The following is a 20,150-nucleotide window of genomic DNA, read 5'->3' on the forward strand; positions in this document are numbered from 1 at the left end:
GCAAGCAAACGCCGCACATGCGGTGTGGTGGTGGTTAGATTTCATGTGCCCACTTGTTGGGTCAAACACCAGTCCAGATCTTGCCGGGAGGTATTTCATAGGTGTGATTTTTTTTTTTTTTATCTTTAGAAGATCTGAGAGAAAGTGAAAGAGAGAGCTGGGGACAGGGGCAGAGGGAGAAAATCTCAAGCTGACTCCCCACTGAGTACAGAGCCTGATACAGGGCTTGATCTCAGGACCCATGACATGACATGAGCTGAAATCAAGAATCTGATGTTTGGGTCACCTGGGTGGCTCAGTTGGTTAAGCGTCTGCCTTCAGCTCAGGTCTTGATCCCAGGATCCTGGGATCGAACCCCGTGTTGGGCTCCCTGTTCAGTGGAAAGTTTGCTACTCCCTCTCCCTCTGCTCCTTCCCCCTGCTTGTGCTCTCTCAACTAAAGAAAATCTTTTTTTTTAAGAGTCTGATGCTTAACTGACTGATCTACTCAGGAGCCCCTTGCAGATGTGATTATTTTTATCCGTTGACTTCAGGTAAGGGAGATTATTCTAGATCAGATGGGTGGGCCTCATCCAATCAGTTGAAGGCCTTAAGACTAAAACCTAATGTAACTCAGAAAAGAAGGAATTTTGTCTCAAGGCTGTAACAGAGAAAGCCTGCCTGAATTTTCAGCCTCTCAACCTGCCTTACAGACTTTGGATTTGCCAGCTCTCCCACAATCACGAGATGTTCTTTAAAATGAATCCACCCACACGCACATCCTATTGGTTCTGTTTTTCTGGAGAACTCTGATTGATAGAGTAAAATCTAAAGTTTGGGGAAACACTTAAATGCACCAGAGAGGAAGGGGTTTCCTTTATTTTCTTTTAAAGATTTTATTTTTAAGTAATCTCTACACCCAGTGTGGGGCTTGAACTCACAACTGTAAAATTAGGAATCACATTCTCCACCGACAGCCAGCCAAGCACCCCAGGAAAGGGTTTTCTTAGTGATAAAGTCAATACTGAAATCCACAACCCACACCCAGAGGGATGTGAAAATGAGACCCTCTGTGCAACAGAGCCTACAATTCTCAGCAAACACTTGGATGCCCCCAGGGGAGGGGTGTCCTAAAGTTCATACAGCCAAGCCTTGGAGGCACCTCCTCTCCTGGCTGTGGTTCACAGTCAAGACACTAAGATTGGGGCGGGCAGCTCTTATCATCACTATGTTACTATCTTAGTGCACTGGGGAAAATGCTCCCTGGTTCTCATAAGAGCCGGTATTTGAGTGAACGGTGCCATGCCACACCCCCTTTCTGGTTTGAATCGTGTCCCCTCAAAGAGCTGTGGAAATGCTCGCCTCCAGGACCTGTGAACGTGACCTTACTTGGGAATAGGGTCTTTGCAGATGATTGAGTGTAGAAGTCACTGAGGGCGGGGACTGGTGTCCTCACGAAATGGAGAATTTGTACACAGAGGTAAGGCGCTGTGCATGTGGAGGGGTCCCAGCCAGTGCCAGCCGAGCCCCAGAAGCTGGGGGCGAGCCCCGGTACCAGCCCTCCCGCCAACTTCTCAGGGAAGCAGCAGGTGGCCGGTTGCTGTTGCTTCCGCTGCTTATTAGAGCAACCCCAGCAAATGACCAGAGCATCCCACTTCAATGAGCCTCCGCCAGGGAACTCACCCAGAAGGAGGCACAAACAAGTGCTGAAATGCCCCGAGGGAAGAGGCTTTGTTAGGAAGGTGCCCAGGGCGTAAAGGCACCGTGCTCCCTCCCTGACTCCGGGCTTGGAGGCAGACTCTGGGGCAGCCGTGACCACCTCCTAGATGTCTGCCCCTTCCTCGGCCACACAGGGGACTCCCCAGTGACATAAACGCAGAGGTGGAAACCCATCTCTTCCCCACAGTAAACCTGGAGACCCTGGCTCAGGAAACATCTGTTTATTCCAAAAAAATACCAAGTTGCCACTCGGCCCGCTGTCCTCACCAAGGGACTCCGGGGAAGATTCTGGTGTTGAGCAGAGAGAGGGAGGGATAAAGAAGCTGTGGAGAGTCTTCTGGTCCAGAACTGTTTGTCTTTTCTTGGCATCCCTTCCCCGCCCCTCCCCAGAAAGGGGGTGTGTGTGTGAGTGTGCTCATGCACGCTTGTCTGGGGCCGGAAGACGCAGCTGGCGAGGTCCCAGTGCGGGATGCATGGAGGGATATCAGGCAGGACAAGCCCGCTTCCTCACCTGCTGGAGACCTCTCCCCACTATGGCTTATTTGAGATCAGAGGTCAAGACCCCAAGGTCAGGCAGCCTGTGGCAGTGAGTGGAGGGAAGAGAACAAGATACCTGGACTCCAGACCAGGAGACAGCAAGTCCGGGGATGGGGGGACAGTGTACAAAAGCTGAAAGGCCCCAAGCCCCTATCTTCCAGGGGCGGCAGGGGGAAGCTGAGTGCTCAGTGGCGGTGGAGAGCAGAGGGAAGGGAGTGTGAAAGGAGACAGGCGCTCAAGCTGGCTCCTTTCTGGGGGAAGTCACAGTCTGCCTGAGGGGCGTTGGGCACAGGGAGGCCCCGGATGGGACTGAGGGAACCCACAGGAGCAGCTAGAAGCATGGACATGGGAGCCCAGGTAGATTGGGGTTGCTCCCCAGTTCCCCTGGGTGCTGGGAGCTGAGGGCCAGTTATCTGCTCCAGGCTTCTGATGAGAAGGAACGAGCTGAGGTGCCAATATTTGGGGGGAGACAGAAGAGGGAGGGGGACGGCCCAGAGGAGGGAGAAGCCCCCTCACCTTGCCTTGGGGGCTGGGGAGGGGGTATGTAGCCCTTTAAGAATGGGGGAATGGCCGCCCCCCGCAACATGGCTATATACAAAGAATTGGGGCAAATTGTGCATTGGGTGTTGAGGAATCCCCAAAACCCCTGGAGGCTCCCTGGTGTGTGAGGGGGAATTAGGGAGAGAATGCTGCTTCCCCACCATCTTGAGATGATGCAGAGCACCTCCCCACCCCATGGCCTTGGCAGTGGCCATGGCCCTCCAGATGTGCCTGCTCCAAGACCAGGCCAGCAGAAGACATGAGTGAAGGCCCCAGGGAGGTCAGCAGCTGTCCACCCAGCCCATGGGGTCTCTGAGGAGAGTTTGGCCCAAGCCAGTGGAGTGCTGTTTTGTGTGGGGGTCCAGGTAACAGGCAGGGATGTCACCTGAGGACTATGAAGCCCATCCCCCACTCCCCCCGTGATGATAAAAGTTTTCTGTGTTGACCCTGTCACCGATCAGATGGTTGGGTGAAGGGCTATGAGTTATCAGGAGGGGCCTGGATGCCCTCACTAGGGGATGATGGGGTCTGCCCAAGACCAGGTCGGTGGTGGGGTTGATGCAGGCATCAGCTCAAGTCAGGAGGGAGGCAGTGACATCATTAAGAAGGGGCTGGCTAAGGTTGATGTCATCAGTGGGGACCCCACCCTATTCCATTTTTGAAGGAATGGAAAAATGGTGTGTATTGTGCTAGTTCTCCTTAAAGGAACAGTTATAGGTGCTATGGGACCCCAGAAACAATTGAAATACAGCCATTTCCGTGCCTGACCCTCAAAATGATGGATCCTGGAAGATGATGATGTATGGTTGAAGTGGATCCCAGTAAATGACATATTTTGATGTCATGGATCCTAGGAGATGATGATGCTATGGTTATGGTGGTAGATGATGACACCATGGTTGAAGTGGGTCCTGGGAGATGAGGACCCCACTGGTTCTCATGGTTCCTGGGACATGATGACATCATGGCTGAAGTGGATCCTGGGAAATGATGGCATCATGGTTGAAGTGGATCCTGGGAGATGATGACATCATGGTTGAAGTGGATCCTGGGAAATGATGACACCACAATTATGGGGGACTGTGGGAAGTGGTGGCATCATCAGTACTCGTGGATTCTGGTAGAGGATGTTACCATCAGCCATAGAGGATTCTGGAAGGTAATGACCTAATATGTCATGGTAGATCTTAGGAGATGATGATACAATGGTTGTAGATCCTGGGAGATGAAGACACCATAGGTCATAGGGAATCCTGGGAAGTGATGTCATCATCAGGCATGGTTAGCATTTGACCCCAGGTACAATGCCATCATGAGTGGTGGAAGTCTTACTGTACCGATATCATCAGCAAAATCAATAGTGGGTACACCCCAACCAACCCCATCCCACCTCACCCCCAACAGGAAGCCAGGAGTTTGTTGACAGACGCGATGATGTCTCTAGTTATGGCAGAAAGATGTGACACCGGCCTTTGGGCCACTATGCGTCCCAGGACTCTGGGAGACTGGTGGGCCAGAGTGGCCTCCTTGGGAGCAGAAACCAGTCTGGGAGTCCTGTCCCCCAGGAGTCACATGGGAGGAGCCATCACTGAGCAGGGTGGGTTCTGAGGCCTAACAACCCTTTAGAGGGAGGGTCTTTTGGAGACCCTGCAGGGGGTGTCCCTGGTGTCAGGGAAAGGAGTGACCACGTTAAGTCGTGGCAGGACAAGGCAGAAACTCTGGTAACACCATCACAAGTGACGGCCCTCCAGAGCAGGCAGTGTCTCTGGTGATGACATCACAGCATTGGGACAGAGCCTCAGTGGGGGCCGGCTGCCAACAACCTACAGTCAGATCATTATCTCCGTGGAGACTTCTGCAGTTGGGGTTGCCTCCCCAGTGAGACAATCCCTCAGACAACTCCTCATTTTAGGGCACCTTCTTGGGTGACCCCAGGGTTGCCATGGATCCAGGGCCTGCCCTGCCTTCTCATGACCTGGCATGGAGGCATCTTAGAGCATGACCCCAGAACAGGCAGAGTCCAGAGGTGAGATCGCAGAAGGGCCCTCATCCTGGAGGTGTCCCAAAAGCGGGCAGTCCTCCCTGGTGATGACATTACAGGAAGAGGCACAGTCCTTCTGATCATGTCATAGGGCAAGGCACCTTCTCTGAAGATGGTGTCACAGGAAGGAGGCAGAGTCCCTGTGACAGTGTCCTGGAAAGGTCTTACTTGTAGGGAGGACACAGTTGGCAAGGCCTCTCCCCTGCGATGTGTCCCAGGAAGATGGCTTTGTCTGTAGTGACAACATCATAGACAGAGACATCTTCTCTGGAAGGAAATATTTTTCTGGTGTTGATGATGTCAAAAGAGGCCTTTTGGTGCCAGAGATGACATCATCAGGGTGAGATGTGTCTCTGCAGTGACATTCACAGGAAGGAATCTTTGTTTCTAGGGATGATGTCCTAGGACAAGGCATTGTCTCTGCTGTGACATCACAGGGAGAAAGTCTGTGATAACTTCATGGAACAGAGACATAGCCTCTAGCGATGACCTCAGTGGTGGGCCTGTTCCTGTGATGGATTCATGGGAAGAAGGTGTTGTCCCTGTGATGACATCACAGAACACAGACGTTTTCACTAGTGATGACCTCACGGGCAGGGCTCTTCCTCTGTGATAACGTCATGGGAAAGAGGCCTTGCCTCAAACAGTGACATAGGAGGAGGGATATACCATGACATCCCAGAAGGAGGTTTCATCTCCGGTGACGAGTTCATCCAAAGCAGCGTCCTCGGAGGCAGCCCCCCACCCTCACCCCGCCCCACGCACGGGCTGCTCCCGGGTCCCAGGCCCCTTGAGTGTGTTGGGGGATCCCGGCTGGGGTGGGGGCCTGCGAGGCCACAGCCCTCCAGCCCCCGGGCCTGGCCTCAGACCGTCACCTCGTTCTTGCTGGCAGTGCGCAGGTGTTGCGGCAGGTGGTGGCCCGGGATGAACTGCAGCTGCTCCAGCGTGCCCTGGCGCTGGAAGGGCGGCCTGCGCGCCAACGTGCCCCCTCCCCCGCCGGCGTCCGACATCCAGGCGGGCTGCGGGGAGCCGTGCAGGCCGTGGTGGTGGTGCGCGTGCAGGCTGGGCGGCGGGGGCAGCCCGTGCAGCGGTGTGGGCGGGCCCCCGGGGCCCAGCAGCAGGTTGGAGTGGGACGCGGCCAGGCCGGCGCGAGCGCCGGGCTCCGGGGGCAGCGCGGGGCTTCGTGGCGGCGACAGCAGGTGCTCTCGGCTCTGGCGCAGGGCCTCGGGCGACGACAGGAGCAGGTGCTCCTGCGACACCAGGCGCGCGCGAGGCAGGGTGAATTCGTAGCGCGAGCGGCCTCCGTCGCCCAGCAGGTGCTCCTGGGACATGACCCGGCGTGGGTTGGGCGCGGGCGCCAGGCCCAGCTCCTCCGGGCCGCCCCAGGCGTCCATGCGGTAGCCGCCCCCCGTGCCGGGCCGCCGCAGTGCGTGCAGGGGCAGCGTCCCGCGGGGCATCTCTGTCAGGGGCCGGCGCTTCAGGTAGGCCTCGTCCAGATCCTTCTCAGCTGGGGGAGGGGGGAGAAGCCAGAGGGATGAGTCCTCAGCCAGCCCAGAAGCTCCCCCGTTCCCTGGCTTCGATATGTCCCACCCCCACGAGGGCCCTGGGCATCACCGGAGCGCCCTGGTCATTATTAGCCTGGGCACAGATGGGTGAGTCCCACATTGTAATCAGAACAATCAGGCTGCCTGTGTGACCAGAATGCAGATTCCTAGGCCCCGCACAGGATGGTGGGCCGGTAGATGGGGGGACTTCCTTGCCCCCCCAAACTTGGAGATGTCACCTCTTCGTGGGTTATGAAGTCAGTTTTGTGGATGGTGACTGGTATTTTGAAAATGCAGTAGAATTTTAAAATTATCAGAATGCTTCCACACAGGGGCGCCTGGCTGGCTGGGTTGGTAAAGTGTCCCAGTCTTCATCTCCTGGTCCTGAGTTTGAGCCCTCTATGGGGCACAGATATCACTTAAAAAAATCAATTAAAAAATTAAGGAGAGTGGTGGGGAAAAAGATTTTTTAAAATTATATAAAAAAGAAGGTATCCAGGGGCGCCTGGCGGGCTTATTCAGTTAAGCATCTGCCTTTGGCTCAGGTCATGATCCCAGCGTCCTGGGATCAAGCCCCGCATGGGGCTCCCTGTTCTCCCTCTCCCTCTGCTGCTCCCTCTGCTTGTGATCTCACTCTCTCTGTCAAAGAAATAGATAAAATCTTTTTAAAAAAAATCTACATAATAGGGGGAAAAGGGTGAGTACCCGTTCATAAATTTTTGATTTCAGGTATGTTTGTGTTACTGACATATTAATGGATGCAGTGACAGTACCTACGGTTTGTTTTAGAATAATCCAGCAAAGGGGTGCTGGAGCGGCACAGCGGGTTGAGTGTCCGACTGTTGGTTTCCACTCAGATCCTGATCTCAGGGCTGTGGGACTGAGCCCTGCCCGTGTGGACTCCACACTGAGCTTGGATTCAGCTTAAGATTCTCTCTCCCTCTCCCTCTGCTCCTCCCCACTCCCCCCCAAAAAAGAATCTTAAAAAAAATAAAAGTAAAAAAAAAATGAAATAATCCACCAAAAACTGGGGTAAAGGGAGTATAGATTAACAAAATGGTGCTCATTTTAAGCTGAGTGATGGGAACATGGGGATTCATTTTACAATTTCCTCTAATGCTGGGTATGTTTGAAAATGTTCATAATAACAAATTTCAAATTTTTCCTGTGACTAAAAAATATGCATAGATGGGGCGCCTGGGTGGCTCAGTGGGTTAAAGCCTCTGCCTTCGTCTCAGGTCATGATCTCAGGGTCCTGGGATCGAGCCCTGCATCAGGCTCTCTGCTCCGCAGGGAGCCTGCTTCCTCCTCTCTCTCTGCCTGCCTCTCTACTTAGTTGTGATTTCTCTCTGTCAAATAAATAAAATATTAAAAAAAATATGCATAGATATATGTGTCTCATGGGTCATAACATAAAAAGTATTTCTTAATGGGGCTCTCAGTTTAAAATGTTTGAAGACTACTCCCACTGACCAAAAATGTCCAGAGTCACAGTGATTGGTTCAGGGACAAGCATGTGATCCAGGTTGGGCCAGTAGATTCCAGACCTGGGATTTTTGCTGGAACCATTGGGAAGAAATCTTTTCTGCTGGCAGAATGGCACCCTGAAATTCCTCACGTCAGTCTTTGCCACCACTAAGGAAGAATCTGTCTGAAAATGAAGCCAGCCCATCATTTAGCATGGCTGAGAGATATAGAATCCTGGAGACAGCTTTTGAATTCCTGGATCTAGCCATACCTGAAACTCATAGAGACTTTCCATTATCCAGCTAATGTAGTCTTTTTTTTTTTTTGGCTTAAATTGTATTTCTGTTAATTGTAAGTGCAGGTCCTGATGAATACGGTAGCTCTTAGGAGGGCATGAATCTGCATTTTAAAAAAAACACCTTTAGCATCAGTTGGGCCGCTCCCCACCATTCTGAATCCAGGCCCTGGCTCTTCACCCTGCCCCATTGCCTGTGCCCTTCCCCTTCCTGGCACTCACCCAGTCTCTTGAGGGAGGAGTAGCGGTTGAGTTCGGATTTCACAGCGGCCTCGTAGGACGGGGGCAGATGCGAGAGATTGTGGAAGGACCGTGAGCAGGAGAGTGTGGAGTAGTGCAAGGAGGGGCTGGGTGGCGGAGCGGCGCGCCAGTCTGGGGCAGAGGGGCGTGGCCAGCATCAGTCCAGCCCCTCCTCCCTCAGACCCCGCAGTTCCAGCCCCAGCCCCTTAGGGAGTGGAAACCAGGGATTCCAGCCCCTCAAAGCCCCAGCAGTCCAGCCCTGTACTCATTCTCCCGCCTCAGGAGACAGGCTCATAGCTGGGGAAGCAGGTCAGGGGACAGGAAGAGAGGCAACCAGCACCACTCAGCACGTGCTATGGGCCTGGCCCCAGGCGGGAGGGGCAGTCCACTCCGTGCGTCGTCCCACCAACCCAGGTGGAAGAGACATGACCACTGCTGGTGTCCCAACTGGGAAACCAAGGCTAGCTTGGTTACCTGGCTAGACTGGGAGGTCAAGGCTCACAGGGTCTCACGCCTGCTCTGCTGTGGGCCCCCAGCTCAGGCTCAATTTAAGGCAGGGGAGGAAAGGAGCCTTGTCCTCCCCACAGCCCAGCCCCTGTCCGTACCCATACCCATCGTGGCGGCATGGTGCTTGGGGCTGTTGACGTTGAGGTGCAGGTAATTGTGGTGCAGATTATCTGTGGGGACCAAGAAGGGAAGTGGTGTCACTGCCGTCACCTGCCCCCCTGCTGGCACTGCTGTCCTGGTCTTGTGGAAGGATTTCCACTCATGTCCACTCGGTCCCTGGCTCTGATTCCCTCCCACCTCCTGAATTGTTGCTCTGACCTGCCTTTCCCTCCTGGATCATCAGATCAGCCTTCTGGCCATCTAGCCAACCCCATCTTCAAGATCAGCCCCCCAGGGTTGTAATCCCAACACCCACACCTGCTGCTGCAAACTCTTCCCATGTCTGTCTCGCACCCACAGGGAAGACTGAAGCCAGGAGGGGCACCTGGGTGGCTCAGTGGGTTAAGCCGCTGCCTTCAGCTCTGGTCATGATTCCAGAGTCCTTGGATCGAGTCCCATATCAGGCTTCCCCTGCTCTGCAGGAGCCTGCTTCTCCCTCCTCCTCTGCCTCTCCCCCTGCTTGTGCTCTCTCTCTCTGTGAAATAAATAAATAAAATCTTAAAAAAAAAAACTGAATCAGCTGATGCCTTGTCTGAAGGAGCCTAGCTCAGTCCTGTCACTGGGCCTTTGCACATGCTGTTATGATATTTTCTCTGCCTTGAATTCCTTCCTCTCCTTCTTTGCCTGAAGAACTCCTACTCATACCTCAAGATCCACCTCAAATGTCTTCTCCTTTTTCCTACTGTTCAAACCCACCTCTTCCCCTCCATTTCTGACCCCAGTTCGGGCCTTGTCCTATACAGCCTGGAGTACCATCCAGCCTCTTCCTCTCATCTCTTCCCTTTCACATGGATTCCAGAAAAATCATTCTTCCACTCACTACTCTAAGCTCCACGGCGGGCTCCCACTGCCATCAGGACAAAGGCAGAGCTCTTCTTCCGCCCAGCCTGTGCTCAGGTCCTTCCCGACACCCTCTCCCTGATCTGGCAAACTCTGCTGCACTGGCCCAGGGCTCTGTTGGCCCAAGAAACCCCCTCACCCTCCAGGCTACTACTCAAACAGCATTGCCTGTGAGAAGTCTTCCTCCTCCTCTAACCCGCTACAGCTCCCTGGACTTCTCCACTGATGAGCTCATCATAAAATATAAGAGTAACACACAACTGCTCATATCTATATGGCGCTTTTTCTGTGGGAGGCATTGCTCGGTCATTAGTTCTTTTGACCTTCTCAATAACCCTGTGAGGTGAGTGCTGTCGCGCTCCTGGTTTTATGGGTGAGGACACTGAGGCCCAGACAGGTGAAATGGTTTGCCCCAAGTCAGCAGGGGCAGAGTTAGGATTCAAACCCAGGCTGTCTGGTTCGGGACACATTCTAATTCAGTTATTAGGTACTTTGTGACTTTGGCTGTTGGGAGCTCAGACACGGACTTTCTCAAGTGCAGGGGCTGCGGATGTCGAAATTTAAATCTCTACGGCGTCCATGGCACCCACCCACGATGGTTCTGAGATGGCAGAGGCCGCTGGATGGGGCTGGGGCGGGCCTGGGCCGCGGGAGGCGGGGCTATCGGGAAGGGTGGGGCTACAGTGCTGGAGGCGGGGCCTGGGCCGCGGGAGGCACCGTGGAGGGCGGGGCTACAGGGCTGGTGGGAGCGGCCAGAGGCCCCTGCGACAGCCCGGACTCCCAGGTTCCACTCACCGAGATTGGAGGGCTTCACGGTGTTGTAGAGGTTCTTGGGCGTCCTTGGGGGAATGCTGTCCGGGCCTCCGACCCCTGGGGTCAAGGAGCTGCTTCGTGCCCGGTCTGGGCGGGTCCCGGGCCCCGCCTGATGCCTCAAAATGTCCACCAGAGCCCTAGAGGGGCAGAGCGACGGTTAGCAGCGGCCTGGGGACGGCGGTGGGGCAGGCAGAGGGAGCGCCCAGGCTTCTCATCCCTCCCCGTTCTCCCCTCTGCGGGAGTCAGTCCGGCCGGGCTCCTCGCCGTTAGCCGCACCCATCGCTACTGTAAGTCTGAGCGCCGCCCCAAATGCTTCTCCGACTGCGTTTCTTGCTTGAAGCAGCCCCTGCCTCAATTCATTTGGACCCAACCCCTCTGTGGTGCTTCCCACACCGTGCCGCACCCCCCCCCCCCCCCCCCGTCCCCTGCTCCCCTGAGCCTGGGACTTCACTCCTGTTCCTTTCCAGTTGTCCCATGGCGGTAAAGTGCGCCCCAGCCGTCCAGTTATACGACCGAAAACGTTAAATCATCCCGGACTCCTGTGTTCTTTCTTTCATGCCCCTCAGCAATCCTGCAGATCCGACCTTTAAAATAAATCCCCAGCGGACCACTTCTCACCGCCGGTGCTGCTCCCTGTACTTGCTCTCACCCGGCTCATTGCTAGTGTCGTGACCGGTCTCCCGCGCCCACCCTTGTCCCCTGCAGTCCGGCCGCACACACGCAGCCCAGGGACTCTTGCAATGACCAGACGGCTTCACGCCGCGGAGCTCAGGGCCCCCCCGACAACTCCCCCATCACTCTCAGAATAAACCTGCTCCATGCCCTCTGCTCTGTGGCTTTATGGGCCCCTTCTCTGTCCTGCAAGTGCTCCCACCAGGGCCCTGGCATGCGCTGTTCCGTCCGCCGGGAATGCCCTTCCCACAGACCTCTGGAGGAGTTGCTCCTTCCCTTCACGCCTCTGCTCCAGGGCCTTTCATGACCACTTCGCATAAAGCAACACCCTCGGGCCCACTCTCTACCTGTTATGCTGCTTTCTTTTCTTCACAACGGTTATCAACACCTAAAATTATATTGCATATGTGGTTGCTTGCTTACTCTGTCCGCCACTAACGTTTAATGATAATGGCAGCCAACAGTTACTGAGGGCTCACCATGTGCCAGGACTCGACATGAATCAATTCAGTTAATCCTCGCTACAGTCTGGATGGATGGGGAACAGTTCTTAGGCCCATTGTACAAGCAAACGGAGGGACAGGCCCAGGGTCGCACAGCCTGCAGGCAGCAGACGGAGTTGGAAGTCGGGTTCACCAAGCAGAGCGGGGACCTTGTCTTGATCACTGCTGTATCCCCAGCTCCTGACCCACAGAAAGTCCTCAAAAAATAATCTGTTGGGGCGCCTGGGTGGCTCAGTGGGTTAAAGCCTCTGCCTTCGGCTCGGGTCATGGTCTCAGGGTCCTGGGATCGAGCACCGCATCAGGCTCTCTGCTTGGCAGGGAGCCTGCTTCCTCCTCTCTCTCTGCCTGCCTCTCTGCCTGCTTGTGATCTCTGTCTGTCGAATAAATAAATAAAATCTTAAAAAAAAATAATCTGTTGGATGAATGAAGGCCTGAGCCTCACCTGTCACTCAGCAGCTAGGCCCGTTCTGTTGCACCTATTCTCAGTGCCCGCCCCTCTCCCTAGGCTCCAGTGGCGGCTCCCAGGCTCCCGGTGGCCTCCTGGGTCTCTGAACAGGCCCGCACCCCTGTAGCCACGCCCTCTCCAAGTGGCTCCACCTCTCACGGCCCAGGCCCCGCCCCCAGGCCCCAAGTCGCTAGGGCCCCAGCGCTCACATACCTGGGCACGTTGATCTCCCGATGTGCCCTGGGAGCACGGGACGCCTTGCTGAAGGCCACTTTGGCGCCGACGCCCACCGCCAGGGCGAAGCTGATGACCCCGCACACCACGTAGGCTGTGCTGCCCCCGGGGCCCTCACCCCCACGCCCCGCTGCGCCCCCCGCCCGGCCCCCTTCCAGCCACCCGGCCTGGCCGGGACCGGGCCCCCCTCCCACACCCCCAGCACCCCCGACGCCCCCGGCCAGCGGCGGCGGCGTGGTGGCCCAGCGCGGCGTGTCGTAGTTGGAGCAGGAGGCCTGCGCCAGGCGCATGTGGCGATGCTCGCAGCAGAAGCGGTAGTGGCAGGTGCCGCAGCAGAAGCGGTAGGAGCCCGTGCTGCAGTTGAAGGTGGCGTCGTACTGGCCCATGACGTCGTAATATCCATGGCAGAGCTCGGCGGGAGGGGGCGCCCGCGCCGCCGCGCCTGTCCCGCTCGCGGTGCTGGTCCTGGTGCCGTTGGCGCCCGGGCCCGCAGTGCCCCCGCCGCCGGTCAGCGCCCCGGTCAGGCGCCGCAGGTGCGCCAGCAGGGCGGGCAGCGGGCCCGGCGGCTCGGCGCTTGTGGCGTTGGACGGGCGCGCCCCGGCCTGGCGGGCGGTCGAGGCCAGGAGCAGGAGGGTCCCGAGAAGCAGGAGGGACGGCATGGGGCCGCCAGGCTGGGGGGAGAAGCAAGGCGGGAGCGGGGGCGCGAGAGAGATGGCCAGAGGTGCAGAGATGTGGGGAATGGGTGGCCGGACAGGGTGAGGCAGGCGGGCCGAGGGAAGGTGGAAGGATGGAGGAAGACGAGCATTAGGAGAGCGAACGGATGGATGGACGGAGCGGGCGATGGGCCCAAGGTGAGCAGTCCCACAGGACGGTGGCGGGCATCGGCGGGGGGGACGGGGATATGCCCAGACGCGGCCCGGGGAGGATGGAAACGGTAGCGCGCAAACGGGGAAAGGACCACAGGGAGCAGTGAAGGCAGGAGGAGAGGTTGGGGAGGTGTCGGAGGTATCAGAGGGGTGAGCGGAAATAAAGACGGACGAACACCAGAAGCAAGATGGGATGAGGGGAGAAGCAAGCATGCAGGGGAGTGAAGGAGGGAGGGCAGGGCAGAGGGGGCGGTGAGAGCGGCGGGCGCGGGAGATTGGGGGAGGAGGGGCGGTGAGGGCGGTGGGGTGGGTCGGTGCGGGTGGGGGAGGGCATGCAGACAGATGTGCGGTGGGCCAGGTGGGAGGAGCAGGGGAGGTGGGGAAGGAGATAGGGAGGGGTGGGTGAGGGGGGAGAAAGAGAGATCGGAGTTGAGAATCTGAGTTTAGAGACCAGGCTCGTGGCGCCAGGTGGTGCAGCCACTAGGTGCCAGGAGAATTCGCATTCTCCACTGCGGACAGCGTAAGATGCCTCCGGGCATTGCCAAATGTCCCCCTGGGGCCATAACTGAGCCCGGCTGAGAGTGGCTGGCTTAGACCCGGGCGCTCCTCAGCCGCGCCAAAGGCTGATTTCTCTTCCATTTAGGTCGGGTAATCCAGGGGTCTCAAGCGTCTGTCTCTCTGCCTTTTCCTTCCTCCCTCATCTGCCCTGTCTCTGTGACTCTCTCACACAGAGACACACACACAGAGACACACAGAGACACACACATATGCGCACACCGACACACACGCACACTCTCCCAGTTGCAGGCCCGAAGCGTCGCAGCCACAGCGGGAGAGGCAGGGTGGCAGAGCGCCACCGTGTGCCGGCTGCCTGGCACTGCAAGGTTCTTACCTAAAATTCCCGCGCCTTAGTTTTCCAATGTGTAAAATGGGGGTAAGGATGGTTCTCAGGGGGGCGGTAACGAGGATGAGCAGGGTTAACCTGTGGAAGGAGCCCGGAGCAGCCGGGCCTGTTGCCAGACGGCGGACTGTGCACGCGGGCGCGCCGGTGTTTGCCGCCGCCGCCGCAGGCGGAGCGCAGGACGGAACAGGGAGGCGGAGCGGACGGCGGATGGCGGGTCTGCCCCCACCCGGCCCGCCAAGAAGCCGCCGGCCGCGCCGGCCGCGCCTCTGGGCTGAGCCCGGAGGGGACTGAGCCCCGAGGAGACCGCGGTGACTGATCCACGGGGTCCCCGCCTCTACGGGGCTTAGGGTCCAGCGGCGGGGGAGGGCCAGTGCACAGACAGAAGCCAGTGTGAGGCACATGGGACACTGCCGTGAAGAGTATTAAGAAATCCTGAAGAAGTCATGGCTAAAGGAAAGCAGCGCAAGGGGATGGAAAGGTGCGTAGGACTAATCCAGTAAGCGTCGCTGGGTAGTACTGTCCTGTGCTGCTTTCCATTGAGCGCCTCTGGATCTGGGGACCACACCATTACCCCCACAAGTCGCAGGGACTGGCGTGGAGAGAGAGTCCTGGGAGCTCAGGCTCCCCAAGCCGCAGCTGGCTCCCCTCCCGCCTGGGGCCTCACCTCTCCCTTTAGCCCTGGCTCGGCCCCTCCCCTTGCACTCTGGCTTAGAACCCCTCACTCCAGGTGTTTCATAGGCATCTTAGAAGCGGCTTAGCCCACACTGCGGCAGCCGTCTGGCGGTTCCTCAAAAGTCATACAGTTATCACATGACCCGGCAATTCCCTCCTAAGAACTGGAAACGTGCGTTCGCACAAAAACTTCCGCACGAACGTTCATAGCAACATGGTTCATAATATCCCCAAAGGCCACCCAAATGACCTTCAACGGAGGAACACATAAGCCAATGTGGTCTGTCCAGAGAACGAAACGTTACTCAGCCTTAAAGGAGCACTGGTATTCTGCCTCGTGGGGGAGCCCCTAAACATCAGGGGAAGGAAGCCAGACGCAAGAGGTCACGTACTGTATGATCCCGTGTATCTCAAGTGTCCACAGTAGGAAAAGCCATAAAGTCAGACAGCGGATTAGTGGCTGCCTGGGGCTGGGGGTCGGGAAGAGTGGGGAGGGACTGCTTTGGGGTGATGAAGATATTCTGCGTGAGATAGTGGTGATGAATGTCCTAAGTATCATTGAACTGTACCCTTAAAACAGTTTAAAATAGCTAAAACGGTAAATTTTAAGTTAGGTGTATTTTACCACAATTTTAGGAAACAAACAAAAAACATCAACATAGGTCAGATGACATCAAGCCCTCCCCTGCTGAAACCGCCCACTGCCTTCCTGTCACGCCTGCAATAACACGGGAAGCCTTTCCCCTTTCCTGTCCCTTCATGCCTTTCCCAAGCCCAAGGGAGTCCCTTCTTCCTGACTTTGCACCTGCGGCTCCTTTTGCCTGGGACCTCCCTTTGCTGCACATACGAGCCTATGCTCCCCTCCTTCCTTCAGGTGTCCCTCACAGGTCATCTCACTGAGCCTTCCCTGTCCTGTCTAAAGCAGGACTTCCAGGGGTGCCTGGGTGGCTCAGTCATTAAGCGTCTGCCTTTGGCTCAGGTTGTGATCCTAGGGTCCTGGGATTGAGCCCTGCATTGGGCTCTACACTTGGCGGGAAGCCTGCTTCTCCCTCTCCCACTCACCCTGCTTGTGTTCCCTCTCTCACTGTGTCTCTCTCTGTCAAATAAATAAATAAATAAATAAATAAAATCTTAAAAAAAAAGAAATGCAAGCTGAAAATTAAAAAAATAAATAAATAAAGCAAGACTTCCAGCCGCTCTGGTCCCCACGCCTATTTTCTGTCTTGTCAGAGCTCGCATCTCTACTTCCCACGTTATACGTGTCGGGACTTATTGTCTGTCTCTCCCACCAGACCATCAACCCCACAACGGTGGACTGTTTTGTCTGCTTGTTCCCCGTAGTGCCCACAGCACCCAGCACTGGTGCCCGACCCAGGAGGTGTTCCGTAAACATTTACTGCACGGATGAATGTTGAAAGGATGTGTGAGAGGTGGGAGTGCTCTCTCTCCCTCTCTGTATTTCTCTCTCTCTCATACACACACACTTCAGATGAAAACACCGAGGTTCCAAGAGGTCCCATCATTTGCCCAAGGCCTGCAGCACCCAAGCATTGGAGCCGGGCTCTAAGCTCAGGTCTCAGGGCACTGCCACCTGTAGAACCTTTATCCCATGCAGAGAAACGTGGGTTGACATGCATACAGACACACACCTTTCATCAGTGAATCCACATGCATGCAGTGATGTGGATTTCTTCATTCACTGCGGGCTGCCACATACAGTTGGGCAGGTTGGGCACTGCGCAAGGAGATCTGGTTGAGAGGCTGGAATCCAGCCAGGCTCTCCTCCTTAGGGCGTACTGGTGGGACTGCATCCATCTGGGGGAAGGGGCACCCTTTAGAACTTACACAAGGTTGCCATCTGCCTGCCAAACCACAGACGCAGGGGAGCTACGTTGGGCCAGGGGGTACCTTTGTGTCATTGGCATAAAGGCACTGTATGGGCTAGCAGTTTGCCCACTCAGTCCCCATTCTGTGCCAAGCCTCCAGCTGAGCTCCATGGACACAGTTTTTCCCCCTGCTAACAGAGTCCCATTGTCCCCTCCAACTGCACGTGCACGCACATGCCCAGGGAGACACAACTCCACACCATTGACAACTCTGGGGAGTGGGGGCCATGGCATCCATCCCCTCAGACCCAGCGATGCACCCAGACACAGTACACACAGCACATTGACAGTGGGGGGAGCCGTGGCCTCCTGTCCCTGCCTTACACCTCCTGGAGGGAGGAGGACACACACCCGGGGACACAGTGACCTGTCTGGACACAAGGATACAGGGGGACCGATTCCTACCTTGCCTCACACAAAACAACACATAGACACACAACATTGTATACACACAATGACAGAGGACACCCGCATGGTGTGCAGACACAACACACAAGGACACCCAATGTCATCCTGGTGGGTGCATCTGTAGCCTCCTCCCAACACATGCACACAGCTCCACGTGGACATACGGCTGTGCACTTCTGGGTATTTCCACCCACAGTACACAAGACCCGGACACAATCTCAGACACTACGACACATGGGGACCACACACAACTCCGGAATACAACGAGGGACCTGCCCAAGTCACCTCTATGCGGACACACAACCATACACATGCCAGCCCACAGTCAGGCAGCCCTGTGGGTGCACACAGGGGCCAGCACACTCTCACCCAGCGGTGGGGTCCGGAAGCATGCATGTGACACCCCCCCCCAGACACAGCCCTCCCGCAACCCCCCCCCCCGCAGGCACTCTCCTCCCCCACAGCTGGAGAGGAAGGGGGCCCTTCACCCCAATGTCCTTCCTTCCTCATGCATCCCCAGCAGCCAAGGGCCAGGGCTATGGACCCCAGCACTAGCCTGGGACCTGAGAGGCGGACAGAGGTCAGGGGAGTGGACTCGAGAAGGATTTCCAGAGCAGGCCCTGCTTGGTCCCTGGGCTCCTGGAGACCTCACAGTGCCTGCATAGTCCTGTGCCCCACACTCCACACCCTGCCCGCTGGGGATGGGGGCCGGGGCTGGGTGGGGCCAGGTGAGTAGCCTCCCTTCTGAGATGTGTGGCTGCAAAGAATGAGAGATGGAGAGGATGGGGGTAGGGACAGGGACAGGGAGAGAGTCTTGGGAGGTTGGTGGGGGGAGAGGCAGAGAAAGGAGGAGAGAGACCCAGGGAGAGGGGGACAGAGACAGGGGGCAGAGATCCAGAGGGGAAGCAGGCTGGGGGGAGACAGATACTCACAGGAGGGGCACAGACACTTGGGAAGTGGGATGCAGAGATTGAGAAGCCAAGAGAGAACCAGAAAGAGAGAGGAGAGAGAGAATGGGGGAGGACAGAAACCCACAGAAGAGTAAGACCCAGAAAGAGAAGACCTGGCCTAGGGAAACTGGGGGCTGGAGGGGTTTGCAGGTGGTGGCAGAGGGGGGCTGAGGGCACACGGTGGGCATTGAGAGAGAGACAGAGGGTCTGGACACATGCGGGGTCTGGGTGGCATGCAAAGGGAGGGGACCCGAGGCATATCCAGGGTTGAGGGTCGGTTTGAGGTAGGGATGTGGAAAGCAGGCAAGAGGAGGAGAGGATGTGGGTTCACCGGCCGCTGCAGCAGAACAGAGGGAGAAGGGGAGGGGTCCAGATGGGCGGCAGGGATCCCACAACTGGACACCCAGGCAGCGGGGACTCAGGGAGGAGGACCCTCCACCAGGTGCATCCAGCGGCCCGCCCAGCCTTGGTCCCCGCGCCCCCTCCCCATCCCCAGGTCTTCCTGTGTCCTGTGCCTCTCTGACTCTGGCTGTCCCTGCATCTCCCTGCCCCCCCCCCACCGCGCCTCCCACCGGCCCGCAGGCCCCTCGCCTCTCTAACAGGATCTGCCCTGGGGCACGGTCTTCTGAGCCTGTGTCTCTCTACATATCTCATCGCTTCTCTGCGTCCCTGAGTCTCTGCCCACCTCCCCAGCCCCCATGCGCTGTCCCGTTCTCTGAGTCTCAGTTTTCTGGGTCCCTTCTTCCCTTTGCCCCGTCTATCTCTGTCTCTCCACATCCTGTCTCTGTGTCTCCCCCCACCCCCAACCCCCACAGCCCTCTTTGCCTCTGTCTCTGTGTGTCTCTTTCCCAGGTTTGCTATCTACAGATCTCTGCCCCTCTGAGTATCTCTGTGCCCCCCCCACCCGGGCCCCAGTCTTCCTCCCTGGTCCCCCTACTCTCACTCGGGCCGGGGTTGGAGGGGCGGGGTGGGGGGGGGGGCGCTGCAGCGGGAGCTGTGTGTTCCCAGCGCAAAATAGACTCCCGTTGCCATGGCGACGCGAGCGCGGCCTCCGAGACGCGAAGCATCAGGCTGGGGGGTGAGGAGGGGGGACACCTGGATCCGGAAGGCGGGGGCCGGGGGCGCCGATGCTTGTCCCGGGGGCTCCTGGAGGAGGGGGTAGGATGGGACTCCTAGGTTCCTGGGGAGGGGGGTGCTGGGCGCTCTGACGCCGGGTTCCGGGGACCCGGACTCCTGGGAGGGGTCTGGGATCCCAGGATTGGCGGGGGTGGGGGGGGGGACTCAGATTCCCCAGCGGGGGGCGGGCTAGTTGGGAGCTCTGACGCCTGGGTCTATGGGGGATTCAGAGGTTGCCTTCTCAGGTCTCCAAGGTTGGGGGGCGGGGAGGAAGGACTGCAAACCTCAAAGGGCTGAGGGGCCTTGCCTGGGGGCTCCGTAGAGCCCGGGCCTCCAGGTCTCCGTGCGGGCTGCAGAATTCTGAAAGCCCCCATGTGGATCCCAGGCTGCTGCGTCTTAGGGGAGCAGGAAGCACTCAGGTGAAGCCGTCTGTCCTTCCTGGCCATCCATCCATCCATCCATCCGCATGCCGGTCTCTTCCTCCCGTCCCCTCGTCCCCAATGCCTCAGTTTCCCCCTCCGCACCGGGGTGCGGTCGCGCTCACCTCACTTTCCGGATTCGGGACCCTTGGGGAGTCGGCGGCGTTGGGGGCCGGCCGGGGAGGTAGAGCGAGCGCGTGTCTGCGAGCCAAGCTGCTGGGCGTGTGCGCGTGCTGGTGGGGGGCGGCCGGCGGCGTGTGGGGAGTGCGACCCAGCCGGCTGTTCCCGTCGGTGCAGATACGCGCCAGTTCCCGTGCAGATGCGGCCGTGGCCAGCCTGCCTTCGCCTGGCGCCGGCTGGGAGCGGAGAAGAGGCACCTCCCCCTCCCCACCTGC

General features: G+C 57.5%; 1 protein-coding gene across 3 annotated transcripts; it reads right to left on the reverse strand.

Moving 5' to 3' along the window:
- Positions 1 to 1,903: 1,903 nt before the first annotated feature.
- Positions 1,904 to 20,133, reverse strand: SHISA7 (shisa family member 7). 3 transcript variants are annotated; one of them, XM_045987086.1, is made up of 6 exons: positions 19,881 to 20,133; positions 12,514 to 13,205; positions 10,663 to 10,817; positions 8,973 to 9,038; positions 8,344 to 8,493; positions 1,904 to 6,322 (listed from the first exon to the last, which is right to left on the reverse strand). In XM_045987086.1, the coding sequence occupies exons 2-6, from the start codon at positions 13,191 to 13,193 to the stop codon at positions 5,679 to 5,681; spliced, it is 1,695 nt and encodes a 564-aa protein (XP_045843042.1). In that variant the 5' UTR covers positions 13,194 to 13,205; positions 19,881 to 20,133; the 3' UTR covers positions 1,904 to 5,678. The 3 variants fall into 3 exon arrangements, with proteins under 3 accessions (XP_045843042.1, XP_045843043.1, XP_045843044.1); XM_045987087.1 differs by lacking the exon at positions 19,881 to 20,133 and adding an exon at positions 16,626 to 17,258; XM_045987088.1 differs by lacking the exon at positions 8,973 to 9,038.
- Between the last annotated feature and the right edge of the window lie 17 nt (positions 20,134 to 20,150).

The sequence above is a fragment of the Meles meles genome, chromosome 19 (assembly GCF_922984935.1).
Source record: "Meles meles chromosome 19, mMelMel3.1 paternal haplotype, whole genome shotgun sequence".
Lineage (NCBI taxonomy): Eukaryota > Metazoa > Chordata > Mammalia > Carnivora > Mustelidae > Meles > Meles meles.